A 23,882-nucleotide genomic window follows, 5' to 3' on the forward strand; every position below is an offset into this window, starting at 1 on the left:
CTCTTCCTGACTGATCTATCACCAGCCTGAAACTTTCTTCACTACTTATTACACACAGTGGAAATGTGAGAGCAGAAGAAGCAATATTACCACCACTTAGAGTTTCGCACAACTGAAGGCAGTTCTTAAATAAAGTCTGAACTCTTTTGTAATAATTGGCAAAACTATAAGTAAGTAAATTATGCAAGTACTTCTCGCCCCCACCTCACCATGCTCCATCCCTCTTACTGTGGATCACTACATCTTGCTGCAATAATCTTGATTCCAGGCTCTTTAGCCTAGACAAATTGTAGTATTGCCACAGGCATTCAAATATTTAGTAATTGGGCTGAGTCCACAGAATTCTCCAGGAAGTTAGTTACTACAAAGCTTTTGAAGTAAGATGGACTCCTACCAGAACCAACAATTCACCAAGTTACTCATATGAGTGCCATGTGATTAAATTAGTCAATAAATAAATAAATAAAATAAAGGAGACAAAATGAAATAATTGGCAAACTGCAACATTATATATTTGTATACATCTCCTACATGAAAGCACCATTGCAACAAGATGCTTACCAATGCAACCAGTCTTTTGCGTGATCCCACTTCCCATAAAAAATTTTAAATTAACTTTTCCATTTTATTCCAGTATTTCAAAGCAGCATCTGGGCAAAATATGCCTTTAATATAGCCCAGTTATTCATTTATTGCTTGCAACAATATTTGGCAGTAAAAATACATACATAACAGCTTCACACACAACTGTTGCAAATACTTGCAGAAAAGTAAATCTTAAGGCAATTAGTTTGCTAAGAGAGCAGGCAGGCAGTAACATGCCTTCTGAATGACATGTCTAAGTTTCAACAGCAGTTTCCAGGAAACATTTACATTTGAAAAATCCCTACTTTGACCTCTTTTTCCCCAGTTTACTTGCTGGCAGATAGGAGTACATGACAAATGAACCTAATTTAAGTGGGCTGAATGCCAGTTTGCCTGTTAAAAAAGAGCACCTGATTGTACATTAGGCGAGAGGTCAGTGACACTGAACACCAGCAGGTGTAATAACAACCGCAGGCTTTTTGTAAAGGAAATGCAAACAAGAATTTGCCCAGAGGCCAGCCAGGGCACTGCCTATCTGCTTATGGTCCCAAGTGATTGGCAGTCATCCTCTCACATCAAGAGCAAGGATAAGGATCCTGGATGATACTTTGCTAAGCTGCATCTTAAAAGGACTTTTAGCAGTATGTCACAAGCAAGCAGGTCTTTGGCTGACAGCACGAAGCTGGCTGACATAGCTAGCAACTGAGCAAGAAAGCAGCTTTTCCGCTATTAAAAACCCTCAAAATACACAGAATAAAACATTCTGCATCTCTGCACCTGTTTTGTTCTTGATACGAAGCCTTTATTCGTCAACATTTAAAAACAACAGTATTGGGGCTACCTGATCATTAATCTTCAAAATGTTTGCCAAGAGAATATTACGTTCTTGCAAACTCTACATTCTCTGTACTCTCTTTGTGGAAAAGATGTAGAATAAAACAATAGGTAAATAAGTAAATAACATTTTTAACAGTATGATTTCATTAATTTGCATTAATTTGTCAAATACCTTTCCTGCAGGCTTAGAGGTTTCATATTTTTTCCTAAGAAGTGATGTCTGGTCAATAAACAGTATTTCTCTTAAACTGAAGCTTGCTGAAACTGCACTATCAGATCAGTACTGAACCTGCTACAAATTACAGCAATTACAGTGCAGTCGTCTTCTTTTGTGCAGCTTCTGTCGTCGTCTTCTTTTGTGCAGCTTCTGTCGTCGTCTTCTTTTGTGCAGTGCCGCTTCTTGAAAAGAAGCTCCAAAGACAGCAACTGCTACAGCTGTTAAGGTTTGGGGGTGTTTTGCTCTTCTGCTATGTCACAGCAACGTTTTATTTCTGGACACATGCATTTGCATTAATTTGGTCCCATCCTCTTTACAATCTCCCCTCAGCTATTTTTACATATGGATGAGATTCCCTCTCAACCTTCTCTTCTTCAGGCTAAACAGGCCCAGCTCACTTAGTCTTTCCTTTCATACAACTTCATCAATACACATATTATTTTAAGACCTCTCTTTTGTAGAAAACAGAAGATACTCTGAGACACTGCAATATTTGAAGTAGTCTTTACCTCTTCCAAAAAGCACGACATTTAAAGCAAGTCCAGCATTGGACCAGAAAATTCTTAACAATACATAAATTATCAAATCCTTTTGATAATTTATAAAAAAATATGAAAAAAAGATATGAAAAAATCAAATGGAATAAAGTTTTTCAACTTTTTTCTTTTTTTTTCCCCCCACAATTAATACATTTAGGATACAACACTTAATTGCATTCAAAAATATAAGGGCAATCTTGGAGCACTTTCCACCTAAAAGGCTTGAACACAATTCAACCAGAAAGTCAGAATCTGTTATTACTTACACAGGTATAAATCCTTATTGGGGCATACAACCAATGCAAGCCAGACCTAAAACCTCTAACTGCCATAATCAAAATCATCCTGGCTAACAGAATTCCTAAATCATTAAAAACGTGCCTCGGTGTTTACATTTCACCCTATCCATATTTTTAGAACTAAAATGAATCCTCATGGAAAGCTCACACACAGGAGCCAGGTCAGCACGTGTAAAACAAAGAATGTCAGAGCACTGGGCTGCTTTAATGGCTCCAACAAATAAAGATTTCAGCCTCAGCCACATTAAGGAGCAGTATTCATTCATAAACACTTAGAGATAGAATTTAAGATCTGCTATAAAGAGCAAAGTTTTCAGCTGTGTTTGAGATTTATTATTTAATGCATTCAAAAGTGCTAGAACCAAATGTGACAATATTTATCATGACTTTTACATTTTACCAAATTCTTATTGCTAAGCCCATTCAGAGTAGGTTGTTTTGGCAGAACTGGTTTTCTTATAATTGAATTCAGCTCCACTATCCAAACCCATAGCTCCTACATAAAATGAAAATGTTGTACATTATACCAGCCTCTGCGCTTCTATCTCATTAAAAATATAACTAGCTGCGAAATCAACACAGAGCTTCAGAGCGCGACTAAACAGGAACACTGCAGTGGCTTAATTTAAATTATTTTAAAAACCTGATTATCCAAACTGCTTCAAGACCCTTTGAAGATGAAATATTTTCAGTAAGGATTGAGCTTTTCCACTTGAATGCATTACTGCCAGTGGTGGCTCTTCATTAGCCATTAGCTGGGTGTTAACATACACTTTTCAGTGGAAAGAACCATGCTTCTAGGACTCCCTAAACCACCCCAAAAGGGAGAGACAAACCTGCTCAGAGCCACATTCATCACTATTTCAGCTAACTGTTAGATAGTTTATTTTGCTTGAAGTTGATATGGGACTGATAGTCTGCTCATAGATGTGGGAAGGCAGTGATATCTACCAGAGAAATAGTAATAATCAGATGGGTAGGTCAGCATTTTCAGGCAATATGAAATGATTATCTTAAGCACAGTAGATATGCACTAGTCTTGAATTAAAAACAGAATGTTCACCCACACATTTAGAGAGCTTCAATATATATAATATATATCTCTCTGATTAAAATAATTCATGATTTCTGTAGACCAAGTTCAACCGAATGGGGTATACATGTGTTAAGTTACTTCATACAAGTCAGAGAGACCTACTAACACAACAGCAGCTTAAGTGACAGCAAAATAGGTTCCACTACCTTAAAATGAAGGACCAAAGTTCTGCTCTTTGGCATATTCTATCATAGCAGATAAAGCTGCTTTTTGCCTACCAGTCTCTTCAGAAAAGGCAATCAGCAAAACAGCTTCTTGGAGTAAATGAGAATACTGGTGTCTAAATAGATGCTTGATTAGATTGGGACAGTACAGAGGAACAAGGACTATCAACAGGCATTTTTGATCAACTACATCAACATTTGCTATAGAGCTCATGTATACAAACAGCATAATGTTGTCTGAGCAACATTTTCCAGATGCCAGAAACTGAAATTACTGAATCTCATGAATAAGAATCTCTCCCAAATTTTTACATTGCACTGTGCTACAGATGACGCATAAATCAGCATGTTCCACTGACTCATGGCTCAAATTCAAGGCTCAAGATAATCCATCGAACCCAATGCCTTTTCTTTGGCACAGCTATCCTGGTAGCACACACCTGCTGAAACAGCTCGCTGCTTTTCTGGCTTTGGTTTTTCTCCTTTGTTTTGTTTTGTTTTTGGGGTACCTCTCATACTCAGAGCTCATCTGAATATGAGCTCTGGGCACCACAGTTGCATGAAGCTGTAGTGATGCTTCATTTACTTGCACCTGCCTGATCTGAAACAAATCACCGCCTGTATAATACAAAGCGTAAGAGAGAGTCAAGTGCTTCGAAGCCGGGCTCCTGGTCCTGCATCTGGTAGGACTGGATCGCTGTAAGAAAAGTCATTACTTTTCAGAGCTTTTCATCGAGGTAATCAGAAACATAGGCAGGACAGCAGAGTGAATTAACAAAAAAGGCATTATAGCATCATAACCAACAGAATATTTACATGTTTATGTTTATTAAAAATTATATACTAAAATATATACTAAATATATACTAAAAATATATACTAAAAATTATATGTAAGGCTATGCATTATATTCTGTACTCTATTGCAGTTTATGTATTATTCTTTTCATAAACAACTTACGGAGTACAATCATACTCCATAGTCTTATAAATCTAATGTTTGTTCAAAACTCACTGTTTTTCATGTATTTTGGATTTCAATTGTAAAATCTGCATATTGCAAAGTCTCGGTCATTTGACTGATTGATGTGATTAGGTCATTAAGTTAGGTAGCATTTCTACCTCCAAATATCCTCAGACCTTCCAGGAGAAATATTGTGCATTCAGTTCATTTACACTAACATTCACAAGCAATCTCCTGAAAGTCTTAATAGCACTATTTCACAAGCTCACATGAATATTGGTAGAAATAAGTTCAACACAACAAAATGCCATTCATAACTTTCCTTTGAAACATTTTTAACTAATTTTTTCTAGATGTTTGTGAGACTTTACATATCAAACTGTATCTAGATTCTATTCTCTTTCAGTATGAAGCCAGTAGTACTTTCATGTGAACTACTCCTGTTCACAAGAAATATAACTTCTCAAACAAAGATTACCCATGAACAAAGTTTATCTATGAACATACACAATGCCCTTTCTCACTTTCTGAGGTGCTGAAATTTGCTGAAGTGTGTTATTTATTTTTATTATGGAAGAGCATAAAAGGGCAAGGCTGATGATTGTAGGCCCTGTGACTGTTGTCTTTAGGCTCACTACATCAAAAGCTTTGAAGTTCAGCTCATCAGCTACATTTCCAGACTGTTTGCACACCTTCCGCACCTGCACTGGAGAAGCTAAGGCCAAAGTTCACACAGAATGGACTGATTTACACAGCTAAAATACAAGTGACAGACATAAAACTATTGAATTTATACAACACAATCCTATAGCTAGACATGAGGGTTATTTGGTGTCTCATAAATACCAAAGGTAAGATAAGATAAATGCCTGATGGACTAAGGTAAAAGACATGCAGTTTGTCCAAATCTTTTACAGAACACATACACACATATATGCACAAATGGCTTTCTATTGAGACTATGGACAAATCAAAACACAGAAGCAGTCCTAATCTTCTGAGCAAAATCTTAATAGTACTGAAATAAAAAAAACTCTCATTGACTTTAGCATGCCTAGGGTTTCAACTTCTAACCTCTGTACTTTACTGGGCTCTATCAGAGCTGTAACAGAAAATTAATCTTTTAAAAGTGCTTTATTTTACTTATTTCCATTCCACATCAAACAGAGCAAATGTTCTGCACGATTGTCATTTGACACACATATTTCCAGTGCAAACTCCAAAAACAAAACAAAACAGGCTTGTAAATGCAGCTAAACAAATTGCAATCTACTTTTAATGAAAATTCTCTGCCTTTGACTGTGGACAATGATTGCTGAAATACTAGCATTAATAATGGTACCCTTACAGAAAGAGGAAAAAAAGTAACTTTTAAATTAATTTAAAATTTCCCCATTAAAATAAAAGCTATAACTTTGAAAAATAAAATGAAAAATGAAAAAAGAAAAATAAAAAAAAATTGCAACAAGACGACAACTAAGCATAAGTCTATCCATAGTTTAAAAAAAGAAACACCCCTAGGGAAGTTCATCCTTTTGTTTAGTAAAAACCAAATTGCAGTAGAACAACAATCATCTAAAAAAATCACAACTCCAAAATGCCCTTGGGCTCCAGTCAGCGCAGCAACACCCATCTAGCTAATTAAGCATAGAGCAAGCATTCATACACTCCATGAGAGAATTAAAACGAACACTGCAAACAGTCATGTCCCTTATTTTTCCATTGCTTTGCRTGCTACTGAGACTCTTTTCAAAGTTAATATGCTTTTTCCAAAACAGACTGAAGAGCTAATATCCAAGCATAAAAAAATGTAGTTTTACAGAAAAAAGCTTAGCTTGAAATAATGAAAATAAAAAGCAGAATTAGAGCTAATAGTTAATGTCTTCAAACATATCTGTTTATAGCAACATAACCAAATTGTTATGCTTTGAAKTACAGACATCTTGAAAGAAAACTCTTCAGCACATCTTACCAGTAATAGAGCTAAGCGCCACATTTGTTTTATAAAGACCTTGTCCTTCTCTGTAGCTCATACAAAGCCCACCCAGTAGGTAGAAGAGACCAGTGAACACGCACAWGCCTTGGCCTCTCTTCCCCCAGTCAGTGGGTGATTTCTGCTTGGAGGGGCTTCTTACTGAATGACACTGGTGCCACAGTGACTACCAAGGCAAGCTTTTAACAACAAGGTTTTGATGCTAGGCTCCTAAGTTCAGTTTTAGCAGACTAGCTTTACAGTCCTAGTTACAAAACCATTGGCTTGCCTTGGCAATAGCCCCACRATGCAGTCCCTCTGCTTCAGCGGTGAAGGCAGCCCTGTCCTAAGGATATAACAGACCATAAACTTGTCCAAACACTCCTACATATCTTCTGAAATGCCTCATTTACTTCACAGCTCTCAAAGAATAAGTTTGATGGTACTATATAAAAAAAAAAACATTCTGAAACCAGGCTTTGTGGTGATTGCTGTTACAAATGCACATGGACAACTGGTCATAAAGATTTTCCTGTGGCTGCWCTCCCGAGGGGTACGGAGTGAGCAGCAAAGAGTAAGTGTTCATGTCCTACTCACACACCACAGCTGTGACATGAATCCTGTCTTCTAAAAGGCTTCCAGTACCCTGGACACACTGTTGTATAGGCTTAGTTCTTAAAATATACCAGCACCCTATGATTCTCTTCRTTTTGTAAAGGTGAGATGAAGGGGAGGCACCCTGCTTCTAGGAAGTCTCAACCATCGGCYATATCAGATGGTAACATCTGCTACCAAATTCCCTGGACAGATTTCCCCATCAGTGTCTGTTTCTCAATGGGTAATAGTCTCATTCAGGTGGTGTTTAGCTCCACTTTCATCCTATACTGCTCTTCAGTGGCATTTGACCCACCTCCGCCATTTCTTAAAAGGTCCAAGGGGTTCAACTAATTCAGTATGAGTCTCCTGGCTGGCTATCTTTGACGTCTAAGAAGGTGCAAGATCCAACTGAAACTTTTTCCATAATTTTTTTTTACATGTCAGACCCCTCTCAAATAGGTTCTAAGTGAGTGTGTTAAAATCGTGTCTTTTCTGTCTAACATCTATTTTTCTTCTCAGAACTCATAGGATCTTAATTATGATCTAGGCCATTATACTTTTTACAAATTTGTGTGAAATCAATTCAAAAATATTCAGAAATTAAAAGTGGACAGCAGCTTGTATAGGAAAATATAAAACTATAATATTTCCTTTACACTCAACTATGAGGCTACCTTGAATGAACAACTGTTCACACTAGTGCATACAAACTAGAGAACTTTTCTTTGGAGAGCCTAGTCAGCCACAACACTTCCAAAGGAGTTGCTTACCACTTACCACAGATTCAAGCTTATTTCTGGCCAATTACATGAATTTATTAACAAAAATAATGTCTTCTCTACCCATATATTTCCTGTTTTCTGAAATAAAAGCAAAAAATAAATGAATTCTCAAGAATTTAAATGACACCACTTATTCTAGTTTTAGGCTAAAAGCGTGGACTATCTGGTAAATGGAAAATACCCTCTTAATCACAACGTGTTCTTTGTAGTTAAATGTTTTGGTCAGTAGTCAGAATGAAAGGTGAGTGAAAGAGGAAAAGTAACAGCTAGTTCCACCACATCCTGTCTGAAGACATTCCTAGAAATGTTTTAATGCTGTTATTTGTGTATCAAAATATGGCAATAGAGTAATCCAAGAGAAAATGTTGATTTTACATTTTAAAAATAATCTATTTCATTCATAGCCATAGACACCAAATTTCACACAAATACAAATTCAGCTCTGAAAAAATCAAGCTGCAAGAAAATTAACWGCTGAATCTCATGTCTATTTTAAAAAGATGTTTTAATTGCACACTTGTAAACAGGATATTAAAAATGTGAGCAACAAATATTTCTAGGGCTCTGACTGCATCACACTGGAAAACAAAATGAAAACAAACCAGGCAGATCAGGGGAAAAAAAACTGTTATTCATTTACTAATAACAGCCAGTAAATTCTGAAAGTTATTATTTTAAAGACTGGAGGCCACTATTTCCTTTTCAGAGTAAAGATACTCAGAGTAGGAAATGCAGCTTAGAAGCCAAAGGAGGAATACTGGCAGCAGGAGAATAAAATAGCCTTGAAGAGCTGGGGCACAGGAAAATCATAGAAGAGGATGAACTTGCAGAGAATCATGTCCTGAGAATGCCATTAAAATTACTGACAATGTGCTAGCAATGTGTGCGACATTACACACACACACACAAATTGTAGTTCACAATAGTGCATGGAATCAAGTAAAATCAAGTGATTAATTACTGAAATAAGCAGATTAACTATCTTCCACCAATGAAAGGTAGGAATCCGTGCTAGGCCTTCCCACTGCCTGCATAACCTCCATCACATGCTCCTCCTGTTTACTTTGAGCTGCCTCTGGAGCTTTGGCAATTGCACAMAACTCAATTAAAAAGGTAAAAAATAAACTCCATAAAAAAGTGTGGGAAGAAGGAAGGTGTTTGGTTGAAAGAAGTTTTGGCCAGAAAAGTGAGCTGAATTATCTCACAAGTGTCAGAATCAGCACAAGATATACAGACAATGTGTTGAGTRCAAAGTAAAGGAATAACAAAAGAGGCAAAAAGAAACAAGATCTATATACTTTGACACTACACTGTGAGCTTTCGATTCAACTGAGCTGTATTATAAAACCCTATTATCTGAAGTACTCTTATGTTCTTTAAATAATAACAAAACAAATTCAAAAGGATTATACTAATGACAGGAAAGGAGTAATTCCTATGGATAAAGCATGGAATTATGCACTATATGGAATGTATGCATAATAAGCATAATTTTACAACTGAGACAATGAATGGWAGGACTTTAGGATCACTGTTCTCCAACTCAAATAAAATGGAGAGAAAGCAAAAAATCTGAAAGAGAACATTTCCCTCTCACCTAATCTACCAGCTCTATATGGATGGTTCACAAATTTTTCTCATTCCATTTTTCTAAAAATCATAGCTATGTATCCAGATATGAAAAAGAGCTTGATCTTGTCATCARTAGTTCATTTGAAGCGATCAGATTTTTTTTTAAATATCCTAGTTAAAGATGTGAGTCAGSATTACTACCAACACATGTTACTGTCACACCTGTACTCTTTTTTTTTTTTTTTTAAATAAATCATAAGAAATGCATATGTTTCCATTTTTAAAAAACTTACTATATTCTAACTTTTTCATCCAATAAAAATAGTTTTGGACAGGTAAAAATCAGACAGATATACTGGTATAAATTCAGAGGGAATCAACTGATTACAATGGTGTTTTACCTGATTTGTACCAAAGCAACTATGTAATGACTGTGCTTATTACTACTGCAAATTTTACTTCTACAAGACAAAGATATATTTAAAGAATTTACTATGGAAGATGAAGAAATTTAGAATTATTACACATATTTTCAGAAAAATTTGGGACCTAAATTGATTGTTTCTTGCAGGAAAGAAGGCCTATGGTGTGAATCCTCACCTAGGGAGGTGCAAGTTCTGTCTTGAGAACAGACTTCATCTACCCTCCACTTGAAAAGAAAGAGCAAATAATGTTTTTTTCAAGGGTTTAATCAATAACAATACTGTGGAACTTGCACAAACAGTCCAAAAGAAATATATGTTTTTAAACTGGAAATAAACCCATGCCTGGAAGACAAAGATCTGTTCTGCACACAGAAAATGAATGAAYGATGCTGAAAACATAACCTGCTATTATAATATCATGCTGCTACTGTTAACAAAAATTGCTAATTACTTAGGTAACAACACCTAAAATTCCTTTCCTACAGTTACATGTGAAAAGCAAAAGAAAAACATAAGATTATTCTTAAGATTCCTTATTTGCAGAAAAGAAAAAAATGACTCAAAAAGCTAGAATATGAGTCAATCTTTTGTACTGTTACCACATGCAATGTGTGTCCATATACACAGAGGCTTTACATACATACAACCTCTACAAGCATGATATGACATTTAGCATGGAATCAGAAGGCAAACAAACAAACAACGGGTTATAATTATTAAATATTCAGATGGTAGAAAGAGCTAGGAGCTGAGTCACAGTTTCTGACAGGTGCCCGCCAGGCTGGACACTCCTACGCTGCCAAAGATAAGGCACAGTTAAGTGTTCCCAGTTAAGTGTTACGGGATCACAGTGCTCATGAGCTACCAATGCAGCACAGCTTCAAATGCAGCCRTGCAGACATGCATTGATCAGTAACTGACACCTAGTGACCATACACCATCTACTCCTAACTAAAGGGCAATTCAGCAAAATAAACYCCAGCTTTCTATTCCAAAACATCAAAATCAATCTACTGTATGGATGTTTGCCCACCAGTTTTAATACATAGCCTCATTTTTTTCCATGCAAAATGATATATTCCAGTGCAACTATATCATTTRTCTCTGGTAAACATTTTTAAGTAACAAACTCTCTTACTTGATCCCAAAAGATACTGCTGATTTCTTGCAGGGATTTTTGAGATGATGTATTATTCAGTAGGTTAATACCAGTTTAAAGAAGCTCTTTTCTACYAAGCATAGGGAATTGTTTAGACAGATACAGAGAAAGAGAACTACATTTATTTTAAAGGTTTGGACCAATGTACATCTCCAGCATAACAAGTTATAAAAAAATTAAACGATTAAAAAACATAGACACAGAAAATTAAACAATAAAAACAGATTACAATTTAAAAGAGAGATAAAAGATTATTTCTTACCCCTCAAAACAAAACTGGAACTTTGGTTTATAGGAATGGCTATGCCCATATACCCTCCTCATCATCCTATGTGCCAGGCATTAGAAGATGGACAGTGAAGATGTAAGCATTGGAATGAAAGAAGAAAAGATTAGTTACTTTTGGTGTATGTTAAGATGCACTTATATTGGTTGTTAAAAATATGATTTATTTCAACGCAAGTGAAAACAACATAACAAGTCTGTRTTGCATATACAAGAATCTGCATCTATGGCAACCAAAAAACAATAATAATGCCGTAAACCTTTTCCCACCCAGTTAAAATAGTGTGTGGGATGTAGATTATAAGATTAAATATTAAAAGATTATCTATTTTTAATTGTAGGCAATTCAAATTAACATTTACAGCAGAAGTAGATCAAACCTTGAAATAAGCAGAAAAGTAATTATTATAATCAAGTAGTTTTACATTCTATCAGGTTAAAAGATAAAAAAAGTGCCGAAGAGTCAAAAATACGTCATTAGTGAAGTTCACCTTAACATGCTATCCATCAAATCTGTCACTTAAGCAATAGGTAATGCTGCTGTTGAATGTTAAATAGTGTGAGACAATTTCTTTTTTCATTTTAGCATTGTTAGAATCATTCATTTATCTAGAGTTTTAATGGTRGATAACAAATGGTTAATATAAAAAATATTCATGAATTTATATCAAAAAGGATTTTTGTTGTGGATATATACTCCAAAAGAAAAAAAATTCATTATATTTACTATAATCCTGAAGCTAAAAAAAAAAAAAAAAAAACACCCACATAACAAGGCATAAGAATTATATTTTCAGATAATATTTCCCTGAGTATGTCTACTCAAGATTATGTGTTTTATAATATAGCTAATGAATCATTAAACATTAATATTCCATGAAAGATAAAACATAAATCTAATGGTTTAAGTGTGCCAAATTCTGATATGATGCCAAGCTTTCAGAAAATAGAGGTGCACRACAATATTTTTTCGTTTAACCGACATTTGAAAAATCAAATAATTTATCATTTGAAAATCACCCATTAGTATTTTAGAAATGTTAAAGATTACATTCTATAGTTTCAAAACTCTGAAAGTTACCTGGTGTAACATATTTCTAGCACTTAATTATATCTAAAAACTAAATAAAATGACTGGTAATTAATTATGATTGAAACAGACARGAATTTTAGCCTGAAAATATACACTGCCAGTATCACTACTGTTCCGAGTCCATTCTAGGAATAAAAAAGAGCTCCCAGACGTCAAGTGTTATTAAAAACCAGATGTTAAGATAGATGTCTTGCATGTTGTTGAATTAAGTAAAGAAATCTGGCAGTCCGCTATAAACTTAGCTATCATTTAACACAGAAGAAATGTGGGCATTTTTTTTCAGTTAACTTGGAACACSTCTCAGTTATATGGTCTGCACAATTCCAATAGAAAACAACTACAAGGCCTGAATATTCTTGTACCTTTTTGAAGCAAAGATTCTGTAAAACTTCCATGAGCTGGATTTGCCATACTGAAACTATGAGTCCTTCCCACTGACTTCTGCAGGAGTCACTTCTATTCAGGCCTACTAGCTTTAATTGAATTGACTTTGAAGCTGACAAGACTTTTTCCCAGAGAAAAGGTTGAAGAAAGCCTGAAGGATTTCATTTCCACTGAGTAGTTTGATCCTATTTCACTAACAGAACACATTAGGTTAATCTTTGGTGATATCTTTAAAAACAGCAGAAATCAACAAAGTGGGGAACTCTGTTTCCCAATGAGTCTTTCTAATGACATACAGCTGTTCTGTTGTTTGGTGCATTCTAATTCTTTAAAAAGCAAGATATTCATTTTTACTTCATTTATTTGTATGCTCTCTCTTTCTGGCAGAGTGCTAGAAAACTTGAAAAATCAAATATTATCAAATATTTTTAAAAACTATCATGGGAAATTACAGGCTACACAGTTTGACACTGATTCTGGTATACAATAAGCAATAAATTAAAAATTGGAGCCCTGTTAAAGTCAATCAGCATACCTTTATAGAGTACTGGTCCTGTCAAAAGTAYTTGCTATCTTCTTAATTAAATATAGAGTCTTTTTGATAAGGAAAAAGTTGAGCTACAGAAAATATCGAAAAATAACTTTGCATAGGACTTCATCTACTTGGTCACTCAAGAATTATTAAATCATGATTTCATTGCTATTAAGTAACAGGTAGTAAAAAAAGCAGATGGTCTTTTCTCCAGCAGCAAAAGCTGTGTGGAGATCTAAAGGACRAAGACTAGAAATATGGCACCTACATTTCAATAGTGTATCTAAACTCAGTATTGATTTAGTCAAGGCACCATCAATTCTGGATCACTTGAAACTTTGATATCAAGACTGAGTCACTTTCTAAAAGATATGTTGAACTGCATTAAAAAAAATAACCAATTTAATGAAGGAACTTTGGGTGGTCAGGCCTACATCACGACAGCAAACTGCTACAGCTTTAACGTCTACAAATTTTACTATAATGCTTTTCATCTCTACTCTCACATCTGCTTTGGTGAGAATGGCTGCGCCACGATCTTATTCTTTATCTTCTTATTAYATATTTGTTAATTTAATTTAATATTATAAATAACTAAATATTAACTATCAAATTCCTAAAAAAATAAAAACTGTGATCTATCAGATGGCCAACTAAAGAGCAATCTTCATTGGTTTTTAATTTTCTTAATTATAAACAACCTCAAAGCCAGTCTCAGCATATTATCTTATGTAAAGAAATAGTATCTATGAAACATTTGGACTTGAATAACATCTACCCCAGAAAACTTGTTCATATCTTCATTTTAAAATTCCACACCCTGATTTTTTAGCAAAGATAAATARCATTTTAGCATTTACACTGACATAAGCAGAGCTCACCAACTCAGCATTCCTATCAAAAACACCCAGCCTTTTATAATTATGTGCTCTATTATACATTATGACAATGTTTGTAATAGTTAATTATTAGTTACAAAATAGWTAATTTTGATGGTAGGTAATGTACCGACCATTTTTTCATTAAAGAAATAGGATAAAAACAGAGATCCATAATTTCATTTTGAAAAGCATTATCAATGCTGATATTTTTTGATATAGCAGACACTAGAATGTACAGATGCAAGATTCTCAAGGAATATTAAAATACCTTGGCAATTTTAATTATGCACACAGACTGCTTTCAAGACATCATCTCCTCCTTCACATGGACTCCAAATAGGAGGTAAGACTGCCTGCTACCTTAACTATTCTGCTCTCTCTGACTTTAGGAAGTAGTAGATACCTGTGGTGCACATCCAAAGTTTGTGTTGTAGATCTTCTGTATTTTTCCTGATGAACAACCACCGAGAAGCACTGGTACTTAATCAAGACTGAAGCTTTCATTTGTTTAACTCAGAAACTTAGAAACTATTTGGTCAAAAATGTAAGATTTAGTACCTCAAAAGAAGCAGATGATGTAAGGACCATAAAAAAAAAAAAAAAAATCTTCGCTGATGTCCGGAGACAAATTAAGTTGCTTATCGATACTTATATTCTTGACATGCAAAATAAAAACTGCAATTATGCCTTATCATTTATTAATATTGGATCGAGGCTTCCAACAGAATGCTTGGTCATATCAGTGTGTATCATTAGCGCACAGCTCTTATAAACAATAAAGCATAATCAAGCAACTTTTGATTGTTTGTGTACATTAACTGCTTTTTAAACTAGGATCTTTCATTGGTTTGTGAGGAATAGTACTGTCAGGAATAGAATTGTAATCACAAACTACACAACAGAAGCTGAGTTTCGGCATTAAAGAAGAATTTTGATAGTATTACGATTATTACTATTTTGATAGTAAATTGAGACAGAGGCCTTGAGATAAATGAGCTAAATTACGCTGCAGACTAGAAAAAAAAAGATAACTTTAATCACGGCACACATGATTAAGTATGCCTAAAAATTGTTAATACTTCAGATGTCAGAAATTATTAGCCTGTTCATAACTGCTCTGCATAGTTTTGATTACTGGTAAATGCAAACTGGTTGCAGAAGGTTATATTTAGCAGTGTTGTAACAGCAACCGCTCTGTAGAGCAGTACAGCCAGGGCTGAGGACCAGCAAGTCTAGCAGGTACATTAACTCTGGTCTGACTCAGGAGACTGAATTTTCACTAGCATTTTGACTGTGTGCCCTCTTGCAATTCATCTTTCTGCTCAGCATGGGAATCCAGTGTGCATATTCCAGAACTGGCTCTGGGTATGAACCACAGTGCAGCAACGGCAAATTTTTAGGAAACTGCTTTCAAATATGCATTCTATCAGAAATAAAACACTAATGCATAGTGACTCAGAGAATGCAAAATCTGGCACTACTATGAGGCTCACTGGGGTACTACCAGTGCCACCAAATCTGAAGACTGTAGGAAACCAAATAGACTCAAAGAACGGACGACAAATACATTCATGAAGTTCAAGTACTGCACATAGACCCCACCAGAAATGGCATGCAAGTATCTTTACAAAATCCATTCTTTAAATAAAATAATTATAAATCCAAACCTCCTTTTAAGCAAAAGTTTTCCATACCCAGGCACCAGTAAAACTTGTTAAGCTTTTCTGGCTCTTTTCCCACAGTAGAAGATCCGGTGTAACAAGGCTCATCACATTTCCCTTTCATGTACCGGCATGCTAAGAACTAATGTATTAACTTGGGTTAAATAAATCTAGTGATAACCTGCTCATTTCTTGAACTAACTTTCTAATGACTGATTTATCCCACTCTAGTTATTATCTGTGGCTACTAATGGTTCATTAAACATGTAACTACCAGCTCTGGACTGTGAAACTGTCCTGCTTACAGCAAACAATTACATTTACAGATATAAATTTCCACTTGTGACACAGAAATGCAGCTGCTAAGTAATGACATTTCTTTTAATTCAAGAATTTACCCTAAAATCAGAATCTTTTAATAGCTAAGAGAGACTTTTATCCACTGCTCCATTTATAGGAAATGCACAAGAGCAAATACAGCTCAAGACCTAATTTCACAAGCTGTCTGTACACAGAACAACTGACTGCAAAAGTGTTTTGTGCCTGAATGATTTGAAGAATAAAGCCTGTAACTGGAAAGAGTCACAGTGGATTTATTCTAGGCTTTGTACAGACAGCTTTAGAAGGTCTTTAATTTATACTTCTTGTGCATATTTAGAAAGTTGAATAAATCTCAAAAATTGCTTCAGCATTGTGGGTCTATGTCACAGGACTATTTGCAAACAGAAGAGGTTCACAACTAACCATGTAAAATCCAATTATGAAACTTTATATATGTGTATATATAAAATTATTTTTATATAGTTAAGTGAGAGACAAACATCAACACCAAAGACGAGGGGAGGGATAAGCCTGTTTCTGACCACTTGTTCTACAACGTCCAGACTAACATTAACATGAATAAGATATTTCTTCAGATACTCATGCATTTTAAAGCTTTATCACTAGATGAAGCGGAAACTCAATGCCCCTTACAAGAAGTGGTCCGTGAAATCAGATTTGCAATGCAAAAATTTATAGTCCCCTTTGTAGTGAAAGCCTGTGACATGTTATCTCACTTAAGTAACCAACTTTAAAAGCCCCAGATATGCAACTTTTGTTATCAAGTTACTGTCTTCCAGAAAGGCATTTTTGGCTCTTTCAGTTGGTCTAAAGACCTATTTTAGACTATGATAGTGGCAGCTAATTTTTCTAGGAAGAAATATAAGATAAATGTAAACCTCTATATAAGTGTTGTATATTCTAACGCACACATTCAAGGGAAGTGAGGGGGAGAGGTTTCTACAGCTAAACATGATCTCAAAAAATTCTTCCATATGTGGAAAAGACTGCAAAGCTAACATATAAATATAGATATATATAAATATACACACTGAGCAGTATGTATACATTTATATCACATTCATTAAACCTCAAAACATAAAATAAATTCATTTCTGTAAGCAAAGGAGAGGTATAACTTTTCAATATACAAAAACCATCTCCTGGAGGTATCATAGACAGCAAAACCTATGTTCTACTTATTACTTTTACTACAATTCCAGTTTAGCTGATCTCTTAGTCAAATTACAAATGTAATATAATTTAAAAGTTTAAGAAAATTCATATGGCTATAATAAAATTACAATTAAGACATAGGAATAACAAAAGTACTAATAAATATTACATAGTTCTATTGGATTTTATTTAAATAGCATAAGAAGTTGCATGGTGCAGACCGTCCATAGCTGTGAAACCACAGTATACATCAAAATCAAAAACGAGAGTTGCTCTGAATGATAATTTCAAACTTAGAGTAGACCATTACCAAAGTTAAGGGCTCTTTAGGTGAGTTGCTCCACTACAGATAAAATATAATCTACAATTAAGTTGAGATTTTAAACTAATCATACTATCCACAAAATCTGGTGAAGCATATATGAAAGGCAATTTCAGGTTAAAATAGATAATAATATATTCAGAAACATCAGAGGCATGAGCGATTCTCTACCTGTTGGAATACACATATGATAAAGCTTACCGGCTTCAAGRAAATGCTCCTTCAGAAATTATATTCTCATTAAAACAGAAACATTTGTCATATAGTAGCATGTTAATAATTGTGACTTTATAATAATATTTTTAATAAACAATAATTGTGACTATGGTACAGGTATGATTTTATTGCATTCAGTTCAACAAGTCTGAACAATGCCCCTTGATTCAGGGGACCATATGCCTAGCAAAGATGAAATATTAGAGGAAATACTTTAAAACGTGAAAGTATTTATGTGACTAATTTGCACTGCACTCCTGAGATCTCAAAGCACTAATTAATTCAGCGCAATCCTAATTATTTACAGTAGATATGCCTGGGATTATTTATACTGAATGTAGCAACAAGCAAACCTTGCCCTACCCAAATTCCTAAATAAAATAAATCCATGTGACTCCATGAGCTTAGTGCAGGCTCAGCACTGTGCTAATGCAATTGCGTGCTTCCTTGCAGCTTGAGGCACCGGCAGAACAAGTTCATGTACATTAGTGAACAGACGAGAACAAGCTCGCACCTGCCCAAATACAAAGTGTAAACACACARGATGAAGAAACATACAGAATATTAAACAAAATCTGGGTCAGAGAGGAAGCCAATAATTCTGACTTACTGCATTAAACAGTTATATTACTTATTTTATATAACAGAATATTAATTGCGCTTTGTTATTTTTTGCCCCTTTTTCCTTTGTTTCTTCTTGAAAAATCAAATCCCGAAGTTTTAATATTAACTGCAGAAAATGAAATGCTCAAACATGACATTGCATTTTTGAAGAATTTTACAAATAATTACGGTTATTTTAATAGGCTAAAATAATTTTAATCATATACTTTTCCTTCTCCTAAATTGATGTTTGTGTTTTTTAAAGAAAAATTCCAGTTTCAATATTGCAAATCTTGGTTGGCAATTGTCCAGTATTGTTGCAGAATTTAATGCATTGTGTTAGTAGCTATGGCTGCCAAAATACACATTGTAGCATTCACACCTTTTTGTTAAAAATTAAGTATGATCAAGAAAGTGATTTCCAGATCAGGATACAGACACTGAAAAAATAATCACTGCTTGACTATCTTGTGGYTCTGATTTCAAAGTCATCTGCCTCAAACAAAATCCCTCTGAACTGTTCAATGCTGTTCACATACCTTCTTTCAGCAGCTCTAAAARTATTTGGGAGTTTCACCTCATGAACAAAGACCTATTGCCAAGGCTAATCACCACTTTATCCTTTCTGAGGATAAATTTTGAGGACTTCCTCAAAATTTAACTTTCAGTGGCATGCTCCTACTTCATAACATATTGTCAAGTTTTGTGCTTCATTACATAGGATTTCTTTTCTCAAATTAATGAATTTACTGGCATATTTTTAAGATTGTTTGTAAAGTTTGTAAAGTTTGAAAGTTTGTAAAGCTGCATGGACTTAAAATTAAGATAACCATCAAATAGACATTTCTTCTAAAGCAGATTGCCTTTCTTATAGGGCACTAAGACAAGCTTCATGTATACATATTGCCTATCAGTGTCTACATAAGGAACATCTCTCCTTTTGATACCTTTTGGGCCTAATGCTGGGATTTCAGAGTAAGGAAAACTTGACAGCGAGTTTATGATAAAGAGCTTTTAAAGAACACCTTGTAAGAAAGCATCAAAAACGTTTTGTATAGAAACACAATCTCAAAGTATCCAGGTTGGATTAAAAGATGTAAAAGGACATACTAGATGCTTACAATGCTGTGTGACATTCCATCCTAAATTACACCTTCTAAGAAAGAATAAGGGTCAACTTTCTGGAAAGCAGGCAGCACCTACCATCTTATGACAATCTCTATGACATTCATATTTTTTTCCTAAAAATCTGCATTCTCTTAAGCAGAATATCATCTTTCATCATAAAACATAATTAAAATATATTTGCAGCCTTGGTGACCATGGAGTAAAACATACGGCTTTGAATCAACTATAGCTAGGGAATTCAGGAAAGCTACTACAAACTAACTCAACACATGCCACAGATTACCCACATGATTTCTCTTAAATCTTTTTTTTGGTATAGAGATGTCGTCTTTATTTTAAAAGGTCAAGAACATTTTTTACCACTTTGTCTATACGTAGCATTTAAATTTCAAAACTTCATATCACATAACAAAGATCTCATGAATTTTAACAAGACAGAGTTGGGTTATAGCAAAATACTGTTTATTATGCAGAGATGATTCCATAGATGGAGATCTTTCATACTGCCAGGACTAATTTAGAGATAGCAATGATTCATAGGTTAATACTCCTATATTAGGTGGAGATCTTGCAATAACATTTCTTCTCAAACACGTGATGGGTAAGATTCAGTCTGTCACTCATGAAACACATAAGCTGTTTTATTCCACCTCTCCTTGACATAAGGTTGGCCCCTCCTTTAACTGTAAGGTGAATGAAATAATAGTTGCTTCACTTTAAAGTTAACATGAGACATGAATCTTTTCAAATGTAAAACGTCCAGGAAAACTAAATGTAAGTGAATATTGGATGACAAGAAACCATGGTCTATCAACCTGTCACTCAGAATAGGATACAAATTTGGAGGGACAGAAAGACATCTGAGATTAGAAAATGGAAGAAAATAAAATRTCTCAATTTGATCACGGCTGTGGTTAGTGAGAAAGAATTCCCTACTGTGTAATAATTTATAGGCCTGTTATGATATCATAACTACAAGAAAAGAAAGACAAAAGGACTGCCGGGCGGTACGGTACCTTTGGCAGGGAATAGCAATGCACTGTTTCCTATCAACTTTCAACTGTAACAGCAGTTTACTTCAAAAGCACACAGTCAAATAACAGGCACTTCCTCCAAGACATTTTCAATACAAACAAGAAAAGGGAAGGCCCTACTAAGGAGACTAGCATATGGGGCCAAGAAAAAATTGGTTGGCAGAAGCATGCAGAGCTGGGAGACGAGAAAGGCAGGGAGATGAAAAGCAGCCTTTGGCAGGCTGTGCCCCAGGCCGTGGGGCAGAACAGCTTCTAAACTGCAAAGTTCAAATTAATCTAAGCAGTGTTTTGTTTTCCAGATAGCTCTTAGATCCAGTGATCTATACTGCACCCTACAAGGGGCTGTGTATTACAACCCCTTGAAAACCAAAGCTAATATAGAATGCTTATTAAGCTAATTTTCATGCTCAGAGTATTAAAGCCCCACTCCAGGATACACACTGYCAAAATGTTCCCAGGTGGAATTTAAAAACCATTGCCAACTATTAAGCAAAAATTGAAGAGAAGGAATTAAAGATTTTAGTGCAAAGCTGCAAAATTTTCTTTTTTCTAGGCATTTTAGATACAAGCAAGAATGACTATTATTATAATGTTGTGGACATAGCAGGACTTAATCCCTAGAAATTTACTTATATCAAATAAAAATCAGATGTACCAACATAACCAGGACTAACTACAATATGGCCATTGGTATGGGCAGAGGAGAGTTAATCTTCCTAATCCCTGCAAAATTTTCAAAAACCTTCCCCAGAGTTGAGGACCAGAAATACAGGGGCAAAAAGGTCACCTACTTACAGCTCTTTCCTAAAGAGCACAGCAAAAAGAGAGGACAAATGCAAGAAATGCCTGGAAAATTGGTTTTGCTCCTTAGCATCAGCTACAAGATCCAGTCACAGAAGAGAGGAAAAGTATGTTGCATTTATTTCATCTGAAAAAGGTACACAACTGATTCCTTCAAGAGAGATCACAGATTCTATCCCTTGTTACTGCTGATCATGGTAGAATGGGTTGTCAAGTAAGAGCTATATGAAAAAAACATTATTAAAACAAAAGAGCAATACCTGAACAAATGGTGCTGAATAAAAAAATGTGTATTTCCAGTAGGATGTGTTTATATTTTTCTTACCACTTTCTTTAAAGGGGGAATACATAAAGAAGCATAGGTACACTGCTTTACAACAGCAAGTACAAAATGTCTTATTCTTCCCTATATATACATATTCTAATACACATGCACACCTTTTAGAACAATATATAACATATTTCTTTAGTTAAATGTAGCAATATATGATCCATAAAAATGAATGTTTCAAAATTACTGTTCAAATATCTTTTTCAACATAATTTCTGCAAAAACTTTTAAACTTTTAAAAATTTTCCCTAGTTTCCAGTAAGATAAGGACATTTATATTACAATATATACTTTTTTTCCTTCTTACACAATTTAGAATGACTTCTGATGATTTAGAAGTTYGATATTTTCCCCGTTTATTCTGTGGCTTCACTCCATTAGCGGTGTGTTGTATTGTATTATGGTCACCAAAGCCACATACCTAGAATTTTGTGTAATACAGTATTGGGAATGTGAAATACAGATTTGCATAMTAAAACCATATGGCAATCAAACTGCTATAGAAAGAGTGTTGCATTGAACAGTAAATAACAGCATAGACAGTAAAATATCTTCATAACTGAAGAACCTGAGGATAAATGATAACTAGAGTTCACTCATGGTTATCATTGACTATTCTCAAATTACTTCAGCAATGACTTTCCTATGGCTCTCCTATTTGCTTGCTCTACAATTAAACATTATCAAACAATTGTTAAAGGCCTAATGATTTCTAAGTGTGCCACAGGACACACTTTCTTCTTTAGCCATAAAACCAGTTACTTTATCAGAGGAAACTTGGTTTCTTTGGTGTGATTTATCCTTGACAAATACAGACTGACTAAATATAGAATAGCTATGCTATGTAAGGGCCATCTAGACCAGCATCCTGTTTTAGAGAGTGGTTCAAACCTGTCACCCAGGAAGCAGTGCAAGAATAAAGTGAGTGCACAGTGATAAATCTATCTTCAAGAATGTAACATAAGAATATCTCATCTGGTCTATGAKAGAAACCACCAGCTGATGATTAGGAAAAGAGAAGACTGAAACAAGTATAAAGTGATCTGATATAATTTGAGGAAGACAGACAGACAGAGTGTCAGACTGACAGGAGTCCTGACAGTCAACTGAAGTCTAATAGATTTCTCTGGGATTTATTAATAATTTATTCCAGAATGTTTCCAGGCCTCTAAAATAAAGTGATCATTAAATCCACATAAATTTTATTTTTAAGTAAGAATCTTCATTCTCCAAAGACCTCCCATAAACGACAGTTGTTCAATATTATCACAATCTTAAAGGACAAAGACATATACAATATATATATATATACACACTACACATTGTAGTATATACATCTGTGAAGCTTCTGTTTTTTACCTGAATTTATATTACGTAACCTACAAAACCAAGAGCATCAGTGTCAAATCGCTTGTAGACTGTATTATCCAAGCCTAACTGGAAAATTGKTGTGGAACTGAAAACACTGAGAATTAGAGCTAGAAGACTAAGTAGTCTCAGAAATTTTACTAATCTTTCCACAGTGGGAATATGGTGATAGCAACTGCATTTAACTGATGAAGAAATGCATCATGATCCAGGCAAGTGTTCCCTGAACTTACCACTTGCTCACCTAGCAAAAAAAGGCAGTTGCATGAAACAGGAAATAGCCAACTTAATTGGAAACAAGAGAGCATTTTTCTATTGAAAGAGCCAAATAAAAAAAACTAAATCAATTTAACATGTTTGGAAAGCAACRTGATCATGGTTAATAAGTACTCTAAAATAACCAAAAGGTAAAAGCTAAACTCACCACGCATCTCTTAAAGCTGCTTTTTTTCAAAAAATAAAATATATTTCTCAACTCATTAGACTGACACAATGAAAAAGTAAGAAAGTTTGAAAACAGTTGCTGTTTGCTGTTGCCA

General features: G+C 34.7%; 1 protein-coding gene across 1 annotated transcript in view; it reads right to left on the reverse strand.

The window, feature by feature from the left end:
- Positions 1 to 10,521: 10,521 nt before the first annotated feature.
- The window catches only part of ERC2 (ELKS/RAB6-interacting/CAST family member 2), a 278,502-nt gene continuing 265,141 nt past the window's right edge, over positions 10,522 to 23,882 (reverse strand). The window contains exons 19-20 of the mRNA XM_026035392.1: positions 11,470 to 11,535; positions 10,522 to 10,839 (exon numbers count right to left, since the gene is read on the reverse strand). Of these exons, the coding sequence (XP_025891177.1) occupies positions 11,509 to 11,535 (27 nt within the window). The 3' untranslated portion in view covers positions 10,522 to 10,839; positions 11,470 to 11,508. The remainder of the gene's footprint in view (positions 10,840 to 11,469; positions 11,536 to 23,882) is intronic.

The sequence above is a fragment of the Nothoprocta perdicaria genome, unplaced genomic scaffold, assembly GCF_003342845.1.
Source record: "Nothoprocta perdicaria isolate Ctin4 unplaced genomic scaffold, notPer1 scaffold_16, whole genome shotgun sequence".
NCBI lineage: Eukaryota > Metazoa > Chordata > Aves > Tinamiformes > Tinamidae > Nothoprocta > Nothoprocta perdicaria.